This window comes from Triplophysa dalaica, chromosome 23 (genome assembly GCF_015846415.1).
Source record: "Triplophysa dalaica isolate WHDGS20190420 chromosome 23, ASM1584641v1, whole genome shotgun sequence".
Lineage (NCBI taxonomy): Eukaryota > Metazoa > Chordata > Actinopteri > Cypriniformes > Nemacheilidae > Triplophysa > Triplophysa dalaica.
The window spans coordinates 4,548,737-4,571,705 of record NC_079564.1 but is presented as its reverse complement, the minus strand read 5'-3'; the positions used below and the strand labels follow the sequence as shown (position 1 = coordinate 4,571,705).

General features: G+C 36.7%; 1 protein-coding gene across 4 annotated transcripts in view; it reads right to left on the bottom strand.

The window, feature by feature from the left end:
- Window positions 1-22,969, bottom strand: part of plppr5b (phospholipid phosphatase related 5b) — a 36,652-nt gene that overhangs the window by 4,837 nt on the left and 8,846 nt on the right. For all 4 annotated transcript variants that reach the window (XM_056738323.1, XM_056738322.1, XM_056738325.1 and 1 more), the window contains 4 exons: window positions 22,220-22,408; window positions 13,078-13,210; window positions 4,952-5,202; window positions 1,259-1,435 (listed from right to left, as the gene is read on the bottom strand). In XM_056738323.1, coding sequence (XP_056594301.1) covers window positions 1,259-1,435; window positions 4,952-5,202; window positions 13,078-13,210; window positions 22,220-22,408 — 750 coding nt within the window. The remainder of the gene's footprint in view (window positions 1-1,258; window positions 1,436-4,951; window positions 5,203-13,077; window positions 13,211-22,219; window positions 22,409-22,969) is intronic.

The following is a 22,969-nucleotide window of genomic DNA, read 5'->3' as shown; positions in this document are numbered from 1 at the left end:
TACATACATTTATTAATTTGGTGTAAAACTTTTTAAATTGATTACAAGATTACATGCTTTTAAGAAAATGTGAAACCACTTCCCAAGTTGCTATGCTTTTGCTTAAACGATCAGTGTGGTTTATAGAGCGTTGCTGGGTCACCTGAACCACAATTTTCACTCTTAAGTCTCATATTCATCATCCACTAGGCAAAAATCCCAAATGCTACTATTTAAATCTAGTTACTAATAACGCTGAAAATAAAATACAACTTTTTTAATAACACTGTGGTTGAAAATTAGAGCTCATAAAACAAATATTTGATTATTATTATTATTTAGATAAAGGTTGATGAGAAAGTTTGATTTTACATTTTGTAAAATGCTGGTCCCTACGCAAATGCTGTAGGGACACAAATAAAACCTTATTATATTGTTTTGGATTTCTTAAATAAAAGGTCACTGTACCAGTAAACACTTTTTGCAGTTCACTTAGTTTAAAGCGGTCAAAAAAACGCACCCAGTTTTAGTGTTACCAGTAAAATGGTTCTAAATAAGCTTATTTAAGATTAAACGCATGTCGCATTTTTGCGCCTTCGTCTGGCGCCCCTCTAGTCATTTTGCGCCAATGGGCCAACCCTGCTCAAGAAATCTTGCTTTACAAAAGCATCCGCACTAAACCCCTTTCCAAATCGACACAGCGCTGAAACACAAATCAGCCCACCTCAGATAAAGGAACTGCTGAAGTCTATTAAAAAATCTTTAAAGAACTCAGCATGACAGTTCATTAGATCAGAGACCCAGTCTTTGAGGGACCACGCAGAAGAACATCTCTTTTATCTCGACAGCGACCCAAATCAAGCCTGACAAGCGTTACGCTGTCTCCGAACAGTTTAACTCATTTTCTGATCTTTAATGAAATCAGAAGGTGGAAATGTCTCGGCAGAGAATGTTATTCAGAGATTTGAGTTGTTTGCAAAGTCGTCACCTGAACCGACACTCCTCAAACAATTATGAGCTTTTTACTCAAATCTTTATTTAGAAAATGAATCTGCAGAATGCATCATTCAGATGTCTGTGAAAGCGTATCTCATCTAAATTAGATGAACAATTATGTACACACACATTATAAATCATAAACAGCCCAAAAATATCATTATAAAATATCATCAAAAATGCATTTGAAATAAATATTATGCCGTTAGTTGAATCTTGGCAAACAAACCTAACTTGAAAAAAATCCTCTACAACAAAGCTTTAACAAACGTGATGTACTCACTAGAAAGATTGCAATGGCCACACCGATGATGAACCCGGCGATGACGTCAGACCAGTGGTTGCGGTATTCAGCCACCCTGTTAATACCCGTGAGGAATGCCAGACACATCAGACCCAGAGACATGACAGGTTTAGCCAACCGAGTTCCTTTGGCTTTAACTGTAAATGTGATGTACATCTGAAAGTAAGGACACACAAAATAATACATGACTAAACTGTGCTTTAAAGGAACTACTACACAAAGTAAAACATATCTTCAGGACTTTGATTTTTGCTTGATCTATTTGCAGCCATGTGAAAATGTTTTTGGACTAGATAGATAGATAGATACATCGATACAATTAAAACAATCTATAATTTTTTTCCTGTAGAATAAACAGATTTTCACATGATGATTTCGACCCTGCTGTACGCAGTGTACAAACCACTTTTGAATGAATTTAGTTCTCACGGCAATGACAACATCCAACACTCTTTTCAATTTCTCCTACAGGAGCTTCTCCTTTAGACTTTGTCCTTTGTAGCAGTGTGACAAACACGTTGTATGTGACATTTCCGTCGACTCATTGTGCAAAGTTTGTGCGTACGCTGAAGGTCAAAAATGCTCCGTCATAGTTCCTGTGAAAACATCACGCAAGGATAGCAATTGATACCATGCTTGAATCTAGGGCCTGACAGCATCATCTCTCTGCATCGCTCTCTTTAGTTTCCTGCACTGTTTGTTTAAGAATTCAGAGGTCATTGTCACAATGTGACCCAATTTCTCCTTCCGCCGTAGGGAGTCAGAATGAGCAAACGTTTTTAGTGTTCTCAAAACAAATATGCATGAGTGTGAGTTTTTGGAGGAGGCACAGACTCTTAAAACATCAGCTCTTTTTTATTACTTATTTGCAATCTGTCACATTTCATGGCTTTGAATAGAAAACATGAATGCTAAAATGTATTATTGATTAACATTTTTGACATTCTCACTGTGTTTGGTGTGTAAAGGATTAGCCACGGCTAGCAGTGCATTGAAGGATTTTAATGCACGACGCAAAGTCCTCTAATGCATGGCTGGACAACTGCCAAGTTAAAGCTGTTATTGATGTTTACAGTGTAATTTTTGATCAGACAGGTGATAATGAGTTATCTTCATTAGTTATTTTCAATGTTGCCTGTGCATTAAACAGTTTTAATGCACACCTTCCAGCCAATCAGAATTCAAACTGACCATAATACTCAATATGACACGTGTGCATTATACTGTACGTACTGCATATTTCCATCTATCAAAAAATCATGTACTCTTCAGATATCTTTTGAACATTGTGTCTCGGGTCAAGAAAAAGGCTTCTGAACTGCTCAAGGGCTGCTGAGAGTAAGCTGTCAAAATATCAATTCTACACAATACTGTCAAATCTACCCTGAAGAGACACAATACTGTACGTCCTTCCTATCAGGTCATCGGTCATCGGCTGAGATATAATTCGATTTACAGTATCCCTTGGCAAAAACTGTCTTTTTACTTTTTATTTGTGACAGCCATTCTGCTTTACAACCGACAACGTCGCATAACATTTATTTAATCCCTTCATCAAACACGCTCAGTTTGTCAAAACACTTTTTGAAGAATGTAAATCTTATCTCATGGGAGTCTGGCAAAGTTTTGAAAGTTTACTCGACTCGAAATATCCTGCCAACTTCAGACTTAATTTATCGCCTCATTCTTCACAGGTGCAAAATGTGTCTATGGGCCACTGTTTCAAGGAGCGGGTGCAATAGACTCAGTGCCTCTGTGCTGTTTAATATTTTAGTGAATTCAACACATTTCGCTTGTTTATTCCAATGTCAAGGACCTTTATTTCATTCTTTAAGATGAATGCAAGTTTGCTAGAACAAATATGAACCAAAAGCCTAGACATTCTACATTTAATTCACAATATTAACCTGATACCAGTGGAGACCAACTTTACTAAATAAATTGAGTTTTGATTCTTTTGATATAAGCTAAAACAATGTCTGACCTTAATAAGTGACAAATATTTGATTTGAGAAGTAAGTTCACAGAGCACCTGGTTGGAAATCAGAAATTCAATGCCTCCTCTACACAATAAAGCAAATTCTGAATACACTAAGCAGATTTCTCACATTATCGTTCTTGTCAAATCTGTCAAAATGCTGTGACTCATCGGGACTCGACTTGACAAACTGCCCCCCGACAATATTCTGTCCCCGTGGAGCAGGATTTCCTCATGGGACCTGTGCACATCTGGAGCTCGTCGCTGATGAGAGGGAATATTAAACCAAGCCGCATGCTCATCGCTTGATTTTTAGATTCTGTGTGCGGTGTAAACCAGCGCAGGACTTCTCGCATCATAACCGGGTCATCGCAGTTAATTAAACGGCTTGTTGAAAATTAGAGAGGTGATTAAAATGTGCCAATGAATAAAATACTCAAACAAGAGCTCATGTGTTAGTCTTTGGCTTAGTTGACTCATAGTAGCTCTTGAGCTAAATTAAAGGGATATTTCACCCAAAAATAAACATTCTGTCATCGTTTATTTACTCTCATGACGTTCAAAGACTGTATATGACTAAATTTTCTGTGGAACACAAAAGAAGATATTTTGAGAAATGTCTAAGTATTGTGTTCATACAATGGAAGTCAATCGGGGCCAATGTTATTTGGTCACCCACGTTCTTCATAACATCCCATTTAACATCATTTACTCACCTTACAAACCTCTTTCGTCTGCAGAAAACAAAAGCATTCTCATTTTTGGGTCAACTGTCCATTTAATTTTAAAGGTTTAAGGTTGAATGCAAGCCTTAATGTTACAAGAACATCAATGCAATGTTGTCCTTTAAGCAGGACACTAACTGATGGAAAAAACTGATCGCAAGAAGGTCACTGGCCATGATTTTAGCCAATCCTCACTCTTATTTCTTTTCTCACCAGTGGCTTTATTGAGGGTGACCGCAGCATTCATTGTCAAAATGATCCTTGACTTTTTCCTCTGGTACCTGGTCTAGCAAAAAGCCCCTTGCCATGTTCACCCTCTCCTACCTATTGTGCCGTATCTGTGCGCTGTCAGGCTGAGGACAGAATCCAAATGAAGTTTTCGTGACTTAGCATCTACATTTGAAAAGCAGCCCTGCTTGGTGCCATCGCTCCAGGATGCTTAACCGTGTTTCTTGAAGATCACTCCAAGATGCTGAGATATACATTTCGATGACCCACGACGGCTATTAAACATGCAAACTTGCTGCATACAATTGAGGGTATGAGATGTGCTTATTTTGTGAAGAGCAGATTTCACTTTCATACACCCACTGAATGCAAACACAAGTAGATCAAAGCCGAAACCAGACTGATGGTTGCCACTCTCCATTAGCTTATTAAAAGGGATAGTTCGCAAAAAATGATGTACTCATTTCCAAACCTGTATGACTTTCATTCTTCTACAGAAAGCAAAAGAAGATATTTTGAAGAACATGGGGACCAAACAACACTGGCCCCCATAGACTTCCATTGTATGGATACAAAGCCCAGTGATGTCATCTATGTGATATTTGCATGGTGAAATATGATCCTTTTTTTTTTAAGAAATGAAAATCATTACTTCTCGTTACATCATGAACTGCATGGAGAGCAGACCTCAGATTTTCAAATGAGAAAGTAGGATCTATTAAGAATCGATGGATGACTTACAGCCAGATAGACTGCAGCGTACACGCTGAGCGCTGCTTCTTTGGAAGGGAAAGTCTTGCGAGCGCGGAGTATATCATCTTCGTTTCCATTGCAGGCCTCCTGATGGCTGATGTAGCGCAGCGCCTGCTGGCAGCCCAGGGCCGTGTAGTTTGGTTTACACACCGTGAGGAAATGAGGGGCCAGGTTGCCCGTAACCACCTGACCGGCGTTCACAAAGATGTCTGTGGTGAAGAGGCCAAACAGGTACACACCTGAAAGTGAAGAGACAGATTTTAGAGATTTTAACAGATATATGTAAACATGTGGTTGACAGATGTATCAGGCCAATCAAGTATAACTTGCCGTCAAGGTTATTTTAGTATACTTAAATTAAAACTTTTAAAACGTTTCTGGTTACTAAAATAAAATAAAATGTTGGCCTAAAAACGCCTCAGAAAGGTACTAAAATAATAATAAACAAAAACTAAAATAAAACTACATTAATCTTGTACAGCAACATATATAATAACAAATAATAAAATGACAATTTAAAAAGAAATGTTTATAAAACTAAATGCAAAACTATAACTTAATTTAATTGTGTTTTTTAAAGCTGCTATCTGTAAACTTTTGTTTCTATATCGTCATCAAATCTGATCAGCTTACTGTTGCGAATCTAAACAATTTTGATGTAGTTGCTCAATACCTGATTTTTGTTTATTTTAACCATGAAAAGTTATGTTATGCACCTTTAAATATTTAACATTTTATTGTATTTCATTAGAATTATAGACTCTATTAAGGAACAAATTTATGAGATGATTAATTAATTTATGAAATGATTCATCATTTTATTGAACGGCATAAAATGATGTAATTAATTTCATTCATAACATGTGCATAAGAGTTCCTGTTTAAACTGTAATTAATCTATCCACATTTTCTACATTTAAATTAGATTTTCTACTCTCAAAATGTATATATGTTAATTAAATAAACTTAATTCAATGGAAAACATTTCCACACAACAAAAAATGTATAAGTTATTTTAAAGAAAAAAATGTGTTGATCTTAATCATTTTAAATACTGTTTCTACATGACACATAAAAATACAGTGTCCGATTAAATTTTATATGTATTTTGAGTGATGGATATGGAACGCACTGCATGTTGCTTGCTTACTCTGATAAAAAGCTTGATGCGTGTAAGTCTAGTTGTCATAAAAATAAGGAACGATGCTTTAAACCACAGCTCTAGATCTGTAGTTCCAACCACGCAAGCTTGCGATGTTGCTTGATATTGATCTTTGGAACGATGCTTTTGGGAAGCGCACCCCTGAATAGTTAGATGTAGATTATGTACAATCCGATATTTTTTCTGGGGATTTACATACAAAGAATATAAACTGTATAATAAATAATGGACTTGAAAGTCTTTCTACACACTCCATTCGTCTGATGTTAAGATTCACACGAAAGAGATATAATCCCTTAAAGAGAGTTTATGAAGGTAGGATTTAAAACACACATTTGAGAAAATATGACCACAGGCGTGCTTGGGCTGTTTAAGTGGGGTCGGTTCGCACAAAGTGTCCCGAACCCAAAATTTCCTGCTTACACATTAGGGTGAGGCACACGACTAAGATGAGATGAGATGATCTCCACAGTGGCATTGATCCAGTCACTGAGCTGCAATGATGCATTACAGGAGCAAATGTTCAGAGCTGATGAGGTATAACCCAAACACACATAATTAAACAGTCTTTCTCATACTCGCTCTGTAAACCCGACCATAATACCACTGGGAAAAGAGCTAAAACCCTCAAATTACACTTGAGCCCTGCCAACCACTGGCTTCACACATTATTAGTGACCAAAATCATATGAATGCTTATGGGATGAGGCTAATTATAAAATAATTTATAAAGTGCTTCTTAATGTAATCTTAAGTTGAACTGCAGGACCACTTCCAGGACTTCAAAGACGTTTATAGAGTTATACACATTTAAAATTGAGTAAATTTTATTGAAAATTTACTTCCAGTAAATTTTCCAATATATTATATCTTTACTGTCACTGTTTTGAAAACAACCCATTTTTGTCACCCTCATGACATCCAGAAAACTTTTTCTTCAGTGGAACACAAAATAACATATTTTGAGAAATGTCTCTGGGGTTTTGTCCATACAATGGAAGTCAAAAGGGGGCCAATGTTGTTCGTTCACCAACAAACTTCAAAATGTCTTCTTTTGTGTTCTGCAGAAGAAGGAAAGTTGTACAGGTTTGGAATGAAATAAGGGCAAGCAAGTGATGAATAAAATGTAATTTTGGGAGTAAATTGTACCTTTACAAAATGGTTCGCACTTGTTATGTAAATCAATGTCAAATGTAAAATATCGGTCTTGAACCAACAGCAGTTAAAAAGCACTAGCTAGAGGAGCCAAGTCATGACAATAAACATCACACATTTTTTCATCAGATTTTTACATTGACAGATATTAGCCTAAGTACAGGAAGTCACCCCGGTTTCTTCGCTCTTCCAAAATGTCATGTTCTGCTTGTTTATCATCATCTTTTCAGCTCAACAGAATGACAGGCTTGACAAAGACATTATTATAGCCCTTGAAAGACTTGTCAACAACGAGTGATTTTACAACAGTTGGCAGAAGAATCCACTTAACGATAATCTAACAAAGCGTCGCATGCCATATTTTCTGGTGTGAAAGCAGTTCTTTGGAGGAACACACCTCGTTTACTTTTTGTGTGAAATATTCAATGCACAGAGGACTTGTACAATATTATAAATTTTTTAAAGAGTAAATATTTTGTGATTTTGAGGTCCATATAACAAGTATACGTACATACAAGGTGTAAAAACGCTTCCGTTTTCTAATAATAGGCAGTTATTATCACTTCTTGACTGACTCTCAAATGATAAGATGGCAGTTTATCTGTCTTATCCCCTCCTTTCTGTCAGCCTAATTTGATCTGATTGGTCAGATCAAGGGTCGGCAACACTTGGCTCTCGAGCCGCATGTGGCTCTTCTGCCGCCCCGCTGCAGCTCCCTGCAGTCTTTATAAGGCCTGTCATGTTTATGCCTGGCTGTGTTGGGTAAGTTACTCTGAAAAAGTAATTAATTACTAATTACTAATTACATATTCAATAGTTTAATTAGATGTGTACACATTACTCTCTCCAAAAAGTTTTTAATTACTTACTACTAATTACTTTCTATACCCTATATCGACCTTGATGAGTTAAGTCATTCAAGGATAGACACGAAACGACTCTAAATTCATTCAAATAAATAACAAAAAGCTACATAAAGTACTCTTATTAAGTGACTTAAGAATAACAAATGTGAAAAAGTTACATTCATACGTGCATTTCAAAGTTAGACTTTAAATTTTTATGTCAATTCCACTATTGTATACATTACAAAGTATTTAGTTCAATTACAACCAAAGTAACTGTAATGAAATAATGTAAAAAATAAAGAGTAATCCCTTTTTTAAAAGGAAAAGTAATTAAATTACAGTTACTATTAACAACCAACACTGATGCCTGGTATTAAGATGCGTTTCGGTCGATCGGATCACAAGTGGATGGAAGAGGCACATACCCGTTTACACCTGCTCCTGTAATCCATCTATTTTGTTCACTTTTGACCCCTTCTGTCCTGATTTCTTCAAGAAAAGCATTCACATTTACCCAGCCATACACCCTGGTTTGGTAAATATACTGTATTTGCTTTTTCAGTTATTTCATTCGAATAGACGAAAGAAGTGCATACAATGTACATATGAGCGCGACCAGAGATGACACAGAGAGCAGCGGTTTTATTTCTGCTTTGACAGAAGTGAGACTGCGCCTAACACTGTATGCGTTTATAAGAAATGGAATGGTGAGAAAACATTCTGCTTGGTAGGTTTTTCGTCTTTAAACCAAACTTTTAGGCCTTTAGCCGGCATAGTTTAAATCATGTCTGGCTAGCTTGCTTCTCATAAGCTTTACGCATCATGTCCATATGCGGAGTGTAGACAGTCTCTTGTGACTGTTCATCAAACGGCGCAAAAAACAAAGGTCAAAGCAAAAGTTCACCAAAAAAAGCTGAAGTCTAACTAAAGCAGCGCACGCAAAAACGTGACGCTACTCTCCTATTGCAACACTCCAACTTCTTGCCAGGGAGAAAAATGATTCAGAGTCGACTCCTTTATTCTTCAACCAATATCTTCGTTAATTGTTCACTTTCGGCTTTACAACTTGACAGACTGCCTACATTCACACACAGCAACATTCCAATATGCATGCAATGTCATTTTAAGGACATGGTAATAGTTACTGTTGGTAATAGTTACATGGTTACTCTTTAAAGAAATAGTTCACCCCGTGAAATTATAATTCTGTCACCCTCTTGTCATCTCAAACCTGCATGACTTTCTTTCTTCTGCAGAACACAAAAGAAGATATTTTGAAGAATGCTGATAACAGAATCTGGTGGTACCTATTCACTTTTATTGTATAGACACAAAATCAATGCAAGTCAATGGGATAGCCGTTGTTCAGTTACTGACATTCTTCAAACTATCTTGTGAATGATGACAATTTTATTTTTGGGTGAACTATCCCTTATATAAGTTTAAGAAGCTTTATACATATTGCCATTGCACATATACAGTAAATCCCTATTCAAATATAAAAGAAGAATACTTTACAGTGCAATACAATGCTCGACATACCGAGCTCAATAACAAAAATCATTTTAATCATTTAAATCCCATAATTCAACAATCAAATGGCTACAAATAAAAATAAAATAAATAACATATTGAACAACCCATTTCTATTAGCATCCTAACAGACATATTTTTGGACAGTCTCCTATTTAATTCATGTGGATTCGTCTACATGAAATGAGATTTCATTGCAGACGCAGATGAGAGCGGGATGGCAGCTTCTCCAAGCTGAACGCGAGTTTACCATGACCCACAGCCATTTTCTAAATATAATCTCTCATGAACTGCGCCGCGTGAGTCATTATGCAAATAACACAAGCCAATGACTCCAGGTTATGAAGCAACTGGTCTCATTTGAAGTCTTTCTCTGGAGATTTGCCATCAACCCTAAAATGAATCTAGAGAATCATCATTCTTCAAAATGTTTTCATGTCAAGCAGCATGGCTGGAAATAAACACAACATTTTCTAAACCCATTATTTCCTAGTGAGATTTAAAAGAATTTACCAAAAATAAAAACAGATATTAACAAGCCTGGATGCAACATGCATTACAGATGTTACTTAGATACATCAAGACATCATATATATGTATGAAATGTATGATGCATCATATATTTGTGCAATACAACAGATTAAGGCTTCCTGTACCTTATTTAATTTAACTTCAACTTTATTTCCTTTCAAACTCATGTGCCTTTTTCTAACATGGTGCATTTCAATTGGTTACAAAATACAAACCATGGTGAAAAGTGACTTAAAAGTCAATCTCTTTCTTACTAAAAGGCATGTGGCTTTGGAAGTCATTGAATATAGCCCACGAGTCATATAGACTAGTTTTAAAGCGCTGATTGGCCCAATTATAACTCCATTTTAAAAGAAGGGATCAATGTTAACATTCTTTAAAATACCATGTGTTCCACAGGAGAAGGTCAAAAGGGTGACTTGAGGGTAAATGAGTAAATTTTGAGCGAAAGGTCTCCAAACATAAAAAAGGACACCTTCTTAGCCAAACCCTCCAAAGAGCCCTTGTGATGAATCAGAGGTTTGGGCCCGTATGTATAAAACTTCTAAAACTTTGACTTAAGTGTCAAAAAATTCTTAGTAAAGCCACAAATAAATTAATGACAACAATTTAAACACTAAATGGCCGCCCTTGACCTCTGAATCAGCCAATAGGGAGCCTGGAAGACTGAAGTCAGAGCAGCAGGGCACCATTTATTCAAGACTGAATTAAGACAGTACTTAAATCAGACATTACATTAATATATTTTTTCATAAATTTATATATATATATATACAGCTGTAATCCCTAACTTATTTGGATAAAATAAAACAAATTGTAGTTTTGGGCAAGTACATAAAAATCAGTGTTGAAAACGGTCTGCTACCTTCCCCTGATTTACAATGGTCAGATTGTAATAGATAAATTGAGCTGTACATTTTTGCGGGAAATTTAAAGGGGTCATTTGACGCGACTAAGACGAATATTATTGTTTGCTTTAGATGTAATGTAATGTGTATACACGATTTATGGTTAAAAAAAATTCCACGTACCGTGCATGTTTGTATCTCCTCTTTGCTCCGCCTCTGTGAAACGCGCTGTTATTTTACAAAGCTCATCGCTCTGCAAAGCGAGATGTGCTATGATTGGCCAGGCCACTAGTGCGTAAAAATACTGCACGGAAACGTAACGCCTCTTACCATATTTGGAACATCAGGTTTAAAAGCATTTGTACTGACAGGTACGCCCACCTTACTTGCGTTTAGATTTGGGCGGTCTTAGTCAAATCGTGTTGCGAACTGACGTAGATTCGTAGTTTCAGGCAGGTCTGGGTGGTCTGCATTCGCTTCTAGATAAAATACATATTTTGTTCTGACACTTAAATTTTAGCAATTTTACATGTCTAATACATGCATGGGCAACTTATAACACACCAAAGACAAAGAAAAACACGTATTTCCGGCGAATCACCCCTTTAACATCAGTTGACTTCAACCCATATGACGATAAATACATAAAGAAACCTGCAATTTCACTTTTCGAAAAGAGATGGCGACACAGTTTTCAAAATGTATTTTGAAAACTTGCGCAAAAATATTACTACTTTGTATCGATTTTGGCTTGGTTTCATACACTTTAAATTAAGCTGCTGAATCACACCCTATTATACACTCACAGTGGTACAGTATATAAAGAAAATACCAAATCCTAAAAAAAAAGATTCTTTATTACTATACTATTTCATCAACTCCCTGTCATCATATCATTCCAACACATTGTTTCTTTGCTGTAAAGTCCATGGTCTCTGCCTCTGTTACTCTTAACTAGGTTAGGAGACTAAATAATTTATGAGATGAGACCTCGTCATAAATCTTTATGAATCACACTTATTCTTAAGTCTAGGAATAAGAGTAAAAGACGTCATTCTTAGTACATTTTTACTCTAAGATGCTTTATACATACGGCCCTGATCTCCTCCCGGCCACTTTGACTGCTGTTGAAGGTTAACAGATGCTGTCAGGTGACATGAGGTGATCTCTGCACCCCGCAGGAGGCTTACGGACAATTCCGCTTATCTGATTTGTTTGTTAAGACCGCTAATGCATACAATCCAGCAGCTTGACGTTGCATGCTTTCAAACCCGAAGTAAATTCTGACTAAAAATGAAATCGTTCTTGTTAAATAGCAGCATGTATAATGAGCTAATGCTTAAATGAATAGGAGATTGAAGTGGATTTCCTCTGGCTAATAATCCATAACGGTGCTTTCTCCTTATCTCCCTAAAACACTAAGGCACTTGTGAGAGAAAATTAGCGAGAAAGAGAAAAATAAAGACACAGAGAGAATGGAAGTGAGATACAGCACAAAATCTGCTCTTTAATCTGTTAAACTGCTTTAAGAACATGTGACTCGGTTGGAGGAGCTTTGCCATGATGCTGTAGGACACGTGAGGTTACACAGGTCACACAAAATACCTGTAACTCATATAAAAGCCACTTCTTATTCAACAAACTCAGTGTGGGTTGAACTTAAGCCTCAGGAACCTGATTCTAACCTAAATCTAAAGGTTTCAACCACAATAATTTATGCTCTCTCTGTGGACAGGGACAAACCACTTCCACATTTACATTACATTTACATTTAGGCATTTGGCAGATGCTTTTATCCAAAGCGACTTACATTGCTTTTATCCTATACATTTTACATAGGTATTTGCAATCCCCTGGGATCAAACCCACAACCTTGCGTTGTTAATGCAATGCTCTTACCACTGAGCTACAGGAAAGCTATTACAGGAAAGAATTACACTTCCATGTAATTCCCACGGTTTAACTGTAAATTGAATGTCAGGGCTGAAAGCACAGAGTTCCATAAAAAGATCCATAAAACTTAGGGAAATGACATACCGAGGAAACGGAAAGTTCTCCTGACTAAGGGGTTCAGGTAGCAGCAGTCTCCCGTCACGATGGTCTTCTCCCGAGTGTCAAGGTCTTTCGACGTGTACTGTATCAAGAACAGTGCTGTTTCTGTCACAGTTATCTGGAACAGAACACAAAATGAGGCTATTAAGTCTAAAATAATGTTAGCAAAAAACAATTTTCACACTTTCTTAAAGTCCCCCTGTGGTCGATAATTTTATCCCTTAAGTAATCGTTGACCATCAAAATGACATATTTAAACATCCGTATTCGTCATCTTTGTATATTTATGCCTCAAAGTGCTGATCCACAGGGGTCGAATGTGATTGGTAGCAGGTTTATGGACATCATTAACTGGAGCAGTTTCAAACCGCATTTTTGTAAACTGCATAAACTTAAGTTAAGAATATGCCTTAAAAACTAGTCTCACTGACTAGCAATAATTTAGGAATAATCAGTCTTACTATTCATATTTCAGTTAGCCCAGTCTACCTTTTCATGTAACTGATTAAAAGAAGTTATGACCAGTCTTGAAGAATAAAATTAGATGATTAACTTCCAAGACCAGTCTAAGCAGTTTATGCAACCAGCCCCAATTTTATGCAGAAAATACTCAGCAATGGTTTAAAGAGGTGCTGCAACGATGTGTCTTGAATTCTGACTTCTTTACAATGTTAAACGTGCTGTCTTATGCTTAACATGGTCAACTTGTCAAAAAACGAATTGGGTGTATTACGTAGTATTTCTGTGCTCGATACACTCCCCCAGCGATCGTACATGTTTCGGAAAAGTTTTTTTGGAACGTTTCATTCAATTTTTGTTTAGATCCTTATTGGACAATTTATCGGACATGAACCACATGCGGTGAGTGAAACTGATATCTGTGTTTTGTTGGCAATGTGCTTTAGTTCAGCCTACCCCTCCCCCCGCACGCGCCATATTATTTCGGAAATAATCGTACAGCTGTGTCTCCCTTTTTAAATGTGATCAAACTAAATACTCTTCGAAGATACAAAGTATGCAATACAACTCTTTAAAATTATTTATGGCCGCTTTAAAATGATACATTTGCACATGGCATATTTGCATATTTGCACATGGCATACACTTAAAGCATATTAAAAACACCACGTTAATATATAAAAAACTAAAAGATTCACCAGGGGGTAAGTGGTAAGCTATGTGGTAAGCATCTATGGTGTTGTCCCCTGTTTTTTAATGTATAACTAAAAGAAAGAAAGTCTTCATTTAGTCATTCAAAACCTGTATGCATAAGAATATGTTTTGAGAAATGTCTCAGTGGTTTTGTTTCCATGCAATGGACAACAGGTCAATGTTATTTGGTCACCAACGTTCTTCTTTTGTGTTCTGCTGAAGAATATCATTGAAATTTGGAATAGCATGAAGGTGAGTAAATAAAGAGCACTTTTTGTATTTTTGGGTGAACTACCCGTTTAACAGTGTGAGAACAAGCATCCAGCTATAGCCGGCTAGTGAAAGATCAGTGGGGTTTACACAGCGAGTTCACATTGCTGACACACAACACAGGTGTTAGGTGTTTGCAGGTATAGAATAAAGAAGCTGTCTTAGATTTTCTGTGGCTTTAGAGTTTTGCTAAGAACGCAGCAGGATGCTTTTTCTGTCTCAAGCTGGGATGCATCTAGGGTGGATGTTAACAGACCGAAAGTTAAGACGGACAGATGATGTTGATACAGAATGTGGTGTAAGGTGGGATTTTAGACAGGCGGGATGTTACACAAAGAAAGCCTTCCTGCTGCGCGCCAAATCGAAAAAGGTACCGGTTCATGAAAAGCTATAAATGAGACCTAATTTTTAGTTGCCAATGGAAACGAGGGAGAAACAGAACATACTACTGAAAGGAAAGAGTTTAGAAAATAGCAAGAATGAAAAAGAGACCCTACATCTCTCACAATGACTGTTACATTTAGTTTGGAGTTGTGTTGAGCTGACGCTCATTATGGAAAAGATTATTTCTATCCCATAAATCCAGACTCGATTGTTTTCTGCCCTTATTAGCAGCGATTAGCAAAACAAGTTGAAAGTTCCTGTTGCTAACTTGGTAGAGCGTTGTGTTTGCCGCGGAAGGTCACAGGGTCGATGCTCAGGGAATACACATATTGATAATATGTAAATGTACGGATTTAATTGCAGTGTAAAGTGCTCACTAAAAATGAATGCAACATTTTTCTCACATAATAAAGCTGCAATCTCAATCTTTACATTATGTTAAAATGATTTTATGTAGAAAACAGTAAATCACAAAAGAATGATTTCAGCTGGATTTGCACACACCCTCACAATTGGTCACACTCTGACCAATCATAACAGCTATATTATGTGCCCTCGTGACTGGCCGCCATTTTGTCCGACAAACAAGCCAGTCCAACAAACCTGCCGTGGTAGAGTTTTGAGGATTTATATGAAAAATAGCTTCTCGTAATAGTAAACAGAGAGATATATAACCAGCTTTAATGGACGTTCACACTATAATGATAAACAATAACCAAGTAACTTTTAAAATCATTTTTATCACATCACAACTAAACCGATACAGATACAAGACACAATAATGTTGTGGAAGCGTTCGGAAAACGGTGTTTCATGGAGAAAATAATACTTCTTGAGCTGGCAAGATTTGCTTTGCGTCCCTGTGATGTGATGAGCGCACCTTCAGCCTTCAAAGAGGCGCATTTGGGGTGACATTTCAAAGGGAAGACGTTTTTAGCAATGAAGTCGTAAAGCAACAGCTGTAATGCGTTTGTTGTATTTAACACAAATAAAGATTAAGACCAGGGGGGCGGGTTTTGCGAAGGCTTAATTAGAAATATAAAATGTAGTTTTAAAAAACACGATCCTCTACCACCAAAAGCCGAGAGACTTAATCGCACATTCTCATACACACAGCACACAAAAATTAGTATGAGGAAGAGCACAGAAGTTTAGAGGCTCTCTCTGCCCTCCATCCTCACTTCAAAACAGGCGAACAACTGCCCAAGGCCTCACAAATATACACACACCACAGAGGAATCTAGGTTATGAGCATCCAACTGCAGAATAAAACATAATAGGATGAGAAAGGAGACCACAAATGGAAACAACATATCCACTTTTCTATTTTAATAAGTCATGACCATCAGGAAATCACTTTAAAATCAACCTGACGCTACATTTATATTTTAACGGTTGCAAATGTTTTGTTTATAAAACAAAGAAATTTGGATTTTGAAGAAAGAAGGTAACCAAACACCGGCGGTGTTGGAGACCAGCGATTTAGAAATCCCAGAAAACACCTAGGCACTTAATACAAGAAGAAGTAAGAGGAGCAAGATAGTCCAAATCAATACTTCTGCTCCATGAATTATCGCTATAGGGCCAAAGACTATAGCCTCGGTCTTTGATTCATTCAGAAATATAAAATTATGAGAAAACAATGCTTTCACTTCATCTAGGCGTGCAAAAAGAGATCCCAGAGCAGCACGTTTATCTCCTTTCAAAGGCAGATCAATTTGGCTATCATCTGCATAGCAGTGAAACGACACACCGTGCTTGCTGAAAATAGAGCCCAAAATATATTCTTTTGTGTTCCACAGAGTCATATAGAGGTTTTGAATGATACATGAGTGCATAAATGAAAGAATATGTATTTTTGAGTGAACGATCCATTTACCTAAATGCAGTTTTAAACAATGGGAGTCTCCAGCTGGATACTAAGCATTAAAACTAGACTGGTTAAGATGACCTTTAAACAATCCGAAACTCGTACCTTCAACACTGAAGGGCTCAAACAGTAAAGACGCAGTTTAAACACAAAGCACTAATCTGGATAAGGATAAAGGCATTAAATGCTTGAGGTTAAGCTCCAAGCAAAAGAGAGACCTCGCCGCTCCAGAAAAACATTTACATTACCTTATATGTGAAAAACTTAGATCCGTTATTCTACAATTATAATCACGATTCAATTATACTGTATAGGTATAATTACTGTATAATTATATAAATTATATCTTATCTATGTTTTGATATTGCAGGCACTCCTGAAACTAGAACTTCAGGGCCATAATCTCGGTTTGACAATGTAGATGTTTGTTTGTACACTATTCATACTTCTCATGGCCCATTTTCTCTTACAGAATGTATTTTGCTTGAGTTCTGATGAAGATATGCAAATTCTAAAATAGTAGGAGATTCTAATCTTTTGAAACTGAACTCCATGGGGTCAGATCCTCTTCGCTCCTGGCGATGTTCCTCATAATGTTTTCAGGAGAAAATGCACAATTATATTTCCGAAACCCTTTAGACCATCGAAGATGTTCAGAGAAATCTGATTTGCATGAAGTCATAAATATATAAAAACCACTGAGACAGAAATGTGACAGCAATCAAATCTCAGGATAGAGTGTGTGCGGCATAATCCCTAAAACATGGAATTCTCCTAATGCTGGGTTCACACCAAACGCGTTCCACGCTCTTTATCACTCACGGGAAAAGTTTCTTATTTTCGTGTGAGTGACGCAATCTGACAAAAAAATTCTTCACTGAAGACTAGATGCGTGCGCTACAATCACGCGGCCAATTCGTGTCATTCGAACCGCCTGACGCGATTCCGCATTTATACGCATCTATTCGCGTCTTTGCATTGACTTTGTATGTAATTTACTTGCGCCAAACACTTAATTCACGTTTGGTGCAACCCAGTGTGAGAGGAACAACATTTTAATTCCCCAGAAATAATGTGTTAATTTCTCAAAATCACTTTATATTATATAATCAAACGAAACATTAGTTATGCCACTATTAAAATATATTGTACAACTGTGTAAGTACACCATTATACATAATGCTTTTAAACAAACATTACTTTTGAAAAGCTTACTACTTTACTACTTTTCTGCAATATCCACTAGGTATACTAAACTAAGGTTTTAAACTATTAAATTAAAGTAGTATTACATTTCATTAATAAATCACTTTCATCACATTTAAGTTTTAACAAGTTTCAGCCCAACTGAATTTCAGGCAAAAATCAAGAGCACAAATCGAATGTTTATAGAAACTGGCTGTTTGTTACCAATAGTTTGGGCCAATACATTGATTAACAAATTATGATTAATGATAAATGAGCAAATAAACAAGCTCTGGAATAAAGCCATAAAATTATACTTAATCAGACAGAAAATTGTGAACTTAAAAAAGTACCTTAAATATTAAACGTTTACATTTTATGAAACTGTGTTTTGCATTTCTTGTACTTAATAAATTCATCATTAAATCCTTATCACAATGAAATTATTCATTGTTACGAGCTCACATGCAGTGTGAGATCACAAAATGAATTTGAAATTGAATCAGTGACCTTCCAATTACATGTGACTTCTGAATCCATACGTTTTCTATATAAACAGACTACCGAGACGTGTTTGAAGGTTATAATGTTAAAGTGTAAACCAAAATTTACAGAAAGATATTCAAAGACTATGTTGAACATCAACCGAGGTTGATCTGTCACATGACTACATGTAAAAGCACACGGCTGTTACTGTTGTCTATATTTTACAATATATGCGTGTGAGAGTGTAAGGAATAAATTAAACTCGTCACAATCAAATTAAGATCCAAAATTTATTTTCTGGCACATCAATGTTAATCTAACAACCTCATGTCAAAACTATTGGCATAATGTTTACGGCACCATGAAAATCATTAAATATCTTTTTAAAATGATATTACACAATTTCTTTCATTATAATCTTTGATGAAGTACAAGGCTTGTTTGGTTTAGGCACCGATCAACAAAATGTAGTCATTATCCCAAGATTTATCTGTATTAAAAAGGATTTCAAGTTGTAATCCTTTACAAATGAAGATGTGATGGGCACACAAGCCTTGTTATCAGTACTCCGATTGATATCAAAAAACTGTCTCCTAATCTCTCATTTATTTCTCCAATCATATATTTTGCATATTAATCGCATCTCAACACATCCGTGTCCATTCTGCGAATACCATCTCAACTCAATATTTCTGGATCTTTTCTGCAAGGCTTTCAGACATCCAAGATTATTTTCAGTAGAGTTTATTTGCGGTGCTTTGTGGAGATAGAGTTCATCTCTCTTTTCGAAAGCGTTAACAGGGGTCAGAGTGTTTCTATGTGCCGGCTAGATTGTCTAGAAAAAAAGATCCAATATCAGTCTCCTCCACTCTGCTCGGAAAGGTTTAATGGAAAAATAACAACCTAGCTGTCGTGTAGCAACACGTAGGGTATACTCCTGTCAGTATTTTATATGAGAAACACATCATCTATTAGAGTCTGGTATCACTACAGTTTGTTTAAATAAACTAGAAGTTACAATTGTGATAAAAGACCATTCCAGCGCTAAAAAAAAAAGGTAAAGGCAAAAAATCTGGTCCATATGCAACACCTTCTGGCCAAGAAGCAGCCATTTAGTTGGCAAAGAACTACACAACTAAATGACTTGGGGACGTTTAATCAAAATCTGGTTTAGTTGTTGCTTTGTTACGAACAAAACTTTTGAATATTTTTTACTAAATCCTATGAAGGACTTTGTTTCTTCTACAGATCAGAATAATTCTCTACATTGTGAAGCTTATTGAGAAGGATCCTGTACTATACCATTTAGACACCAAAACATCTGGCAGTGTTGCTAAAATGGCTAAAGAATATGAAAGAATCTTAGATTAGGATTTAAATCCCTGCAAACCAGAAGTTGCGCTCGTTTTTACTTCCGTATTTGAAATGGAAACAAATAGTGGGCGTGGCTTGCGTCTTTGGCTTTCAATTTGATTGGATGTATTAAACCAGCGGTTGCATTTTGAAAAGGAACTGGCAGCAGATTGGAAATATAATATATTAAAGATAAACTGTAATATTTCATGGAAAAATAGGCATTGTAATTTTTTATTTTACTGGGACTTTAAAAGCTACTTACATTGCATTATACTATACAGTTGTATCAGAGTACAAAGCCATGGGAACAAAGCCATGCTCTAACCACTGAGGTACAGGAGATCGAATCAATAGCTCCTATGTCTTGGGCCAATAGGTAACCATCTAACAACCATCTATCATCATTCTAGAAACCTAAAAGCACCCTAACCACATAGCAATAACCACATAGCAATGCTCGACAAATATCTCAGAACACTTTATCAACGCTATGGCAACCACAGAGATCACCTTAGCAACGCCATGGCAACCATATAGAACACCCTAGCATGGCAACGCTATGCGCAAGGACCACTCACATTGTGACTCACATTTACTTTGTCTCTCTTATTACCTATCATATCAAAACACTTAAAGGCATAGCTGTATGATTTTCTCTCGTCTTCAGATCGGAAAAGAAGATATTTTGAAGAACGTTCGTATCCAAACAACACTGACCCCCATTGACTTCCGCTACATATGAAAAATTTCTTAAAATATCTTCTTTTGTGTTCCACATAAGAGTCATATACAGGTTTGGAAGGACATTAGAATAAATAAATGATGACAGAATTTACATTTTTAGGTAGACGATCCCATCAAATAAAATTGGAGATCTACAGCTTCCATTCAAAACGCATCCTCATATCTGTTTCCATTCATTTGTCAAACAATGTAGGGTTGATACTGATCCAAACACATGACTGAGAGAGCTGCAGAGGTCCAGCGTGGCGGTCCTTCAGACTGAGTCACCCGCCTGTGATGAGATAATGTGGCTGGAGAACATCAAACTACAGGTTTATACTCAGTTTGTTATCCTCCCTCATGAAGCCCTAGGTTTCCAATAAACAAGCTTTATTCAACAGCTATGAAGTTAGCAGTGAATAGTCAAGCCAATATATCTAGTGTTGAGTGGAATCTGCCGTGATCCAACATCAAAGGCACGTTTTGAAACGGATACGGAGAGAGAGAGGGGGTTTTCATAATAAACAGGATTAATGTATGCATGCATAGAAAATGAATCTCATTACACTTAGAGAAGAACAAACACATGCAAAAAACATATTTAGACAGTCATGCGTGCATAGGAATGAGAGGGATTCCGACTACAGTCAATGGGCGGGTTCGAGAAATCTTAAAATTACAGAGAAACAAAATAATAGTTGGTATGTATTTGTGTGCGATATGATTTGGTTCTACTATCCACAAAGATGTGCAAATGTAAGTGAACGATGTGTTGGCTAAAGGGAGTTATGACTCACACACAGCCTGCCATCAACACTAAACTGTTGCACATATTACTGTAGCTATTACTGATCTACTTTATGCAGTTACTTAACAATTTAAGCCATCCCAACATATATTTTTTAAATTTGTATATATTTTTAAAAATTAATAGTGTTTTTGTGAAAAATCTTTCTGATGCATCTCTATTGTTGATGCAATCATTCATTATGTAATGAATTCAATAACTTAAAATTTACAAAAAATATGAATATTAATAAATCAAGTCATGTTTTATAAACATTACGATCCTTGTCAAGTAAAATTTCAAAATAAATATTACTTTATGAATCAATTCATGGTGTTGATCACTTATCAATGATAACATAGTTGAGAAATAATCAAATAAAACACACAATTTTTATGAACCACCTAATGCATCAACATTCTTATCTGACAATCATTTGTTTAAATTTACATTCATGCATTTGGAAGACACTTTTATTCAAAGCGACATACATTGCATCATATTATACATTTGTTTCTGGCAATGTGCAATCCCCTGGGATTGAACCCATGACCTTGGCATTTCCAGGGCCATGTTCCAACCACTGAACCACACAAAAGCTTATTTATTAATAAGTAACAACTTGAAAGGCATTCAGATATCAATTCATGCCAAAAAGATATCAATCAAGTGATGTTAAAGTCTTAATCTTTACATTTGTAACTTTTACCCATTATCTTCAAAACTGGCTTACTCTCTTACCATGTGATCAATTCATTTATCGATCATTGTTTGCATATGTTAATCAGTAAATCAATATAAAACCACATATCATTGATAACCAATATCAAATATCACTTATTAATACTATTCAATCACTTATTAATGATCAACGATTAATATCAATGATCTCTGTTCATAGCTCAGTAACTCACCACCAGTGTGGGGACTCCGGCGACTAGCGCGTAAAGCAGCGCCGGCGGGATCGCGCTCGCGTCCTCTGGTCCGAGGTAGGGTTTCGTGTAGGCGGTCTCGTAGCAGAAGAACCCCTGCACGTGCACGTTGAAGGTGTCCGTGTATTCGAAGTAATATGCCAGCATGACCGTGCCCGCCATGATCACCAGCTGGAAATAAAGCATGGTCGTCAGAGATCGGGGCAGGAACATCTGCTTTCGACAAAGTCCGGTGCCCGTTACGGTTCCCGCATCTCGCCCAGATCGTACGCGAGGTTGGCACGCGTAGACGCACGCGCTCGCATGGCACTGCGCTCGAGCCGGACTGAGAGAGAGCGCGAGCGGCGGAGCGCGATGTGTGCCCGTCTGTGAGGCGCGCTTCCGCGTCTTATCATCATCTGTTCGTAGGATTAAAGCTTCACGGAGAGAGAGAGTATGACAGAGAGAGAGAGTGCATTTGAGAGAGAGAGAGATACGCCTGGCCCTAAATTACCTAACATCACATCTGTTCTTTTAACTCTATAAGACGCAGAGTTGACTGAGAGAGAGTGAGATCCCGACGACTTTCTTGGCCATTCCGACACCATTTAATTTACACATATTTTATCACCATCTCTAAAGTTTTGACACTTGGCCTTTCCAGAGCTTAAAATTTGTCTTTAATAAACCACCTCATTTATTAAACTATCAGACAGCTGCGATAAAGCCTTATGGGAATTCATTCTTTATCTT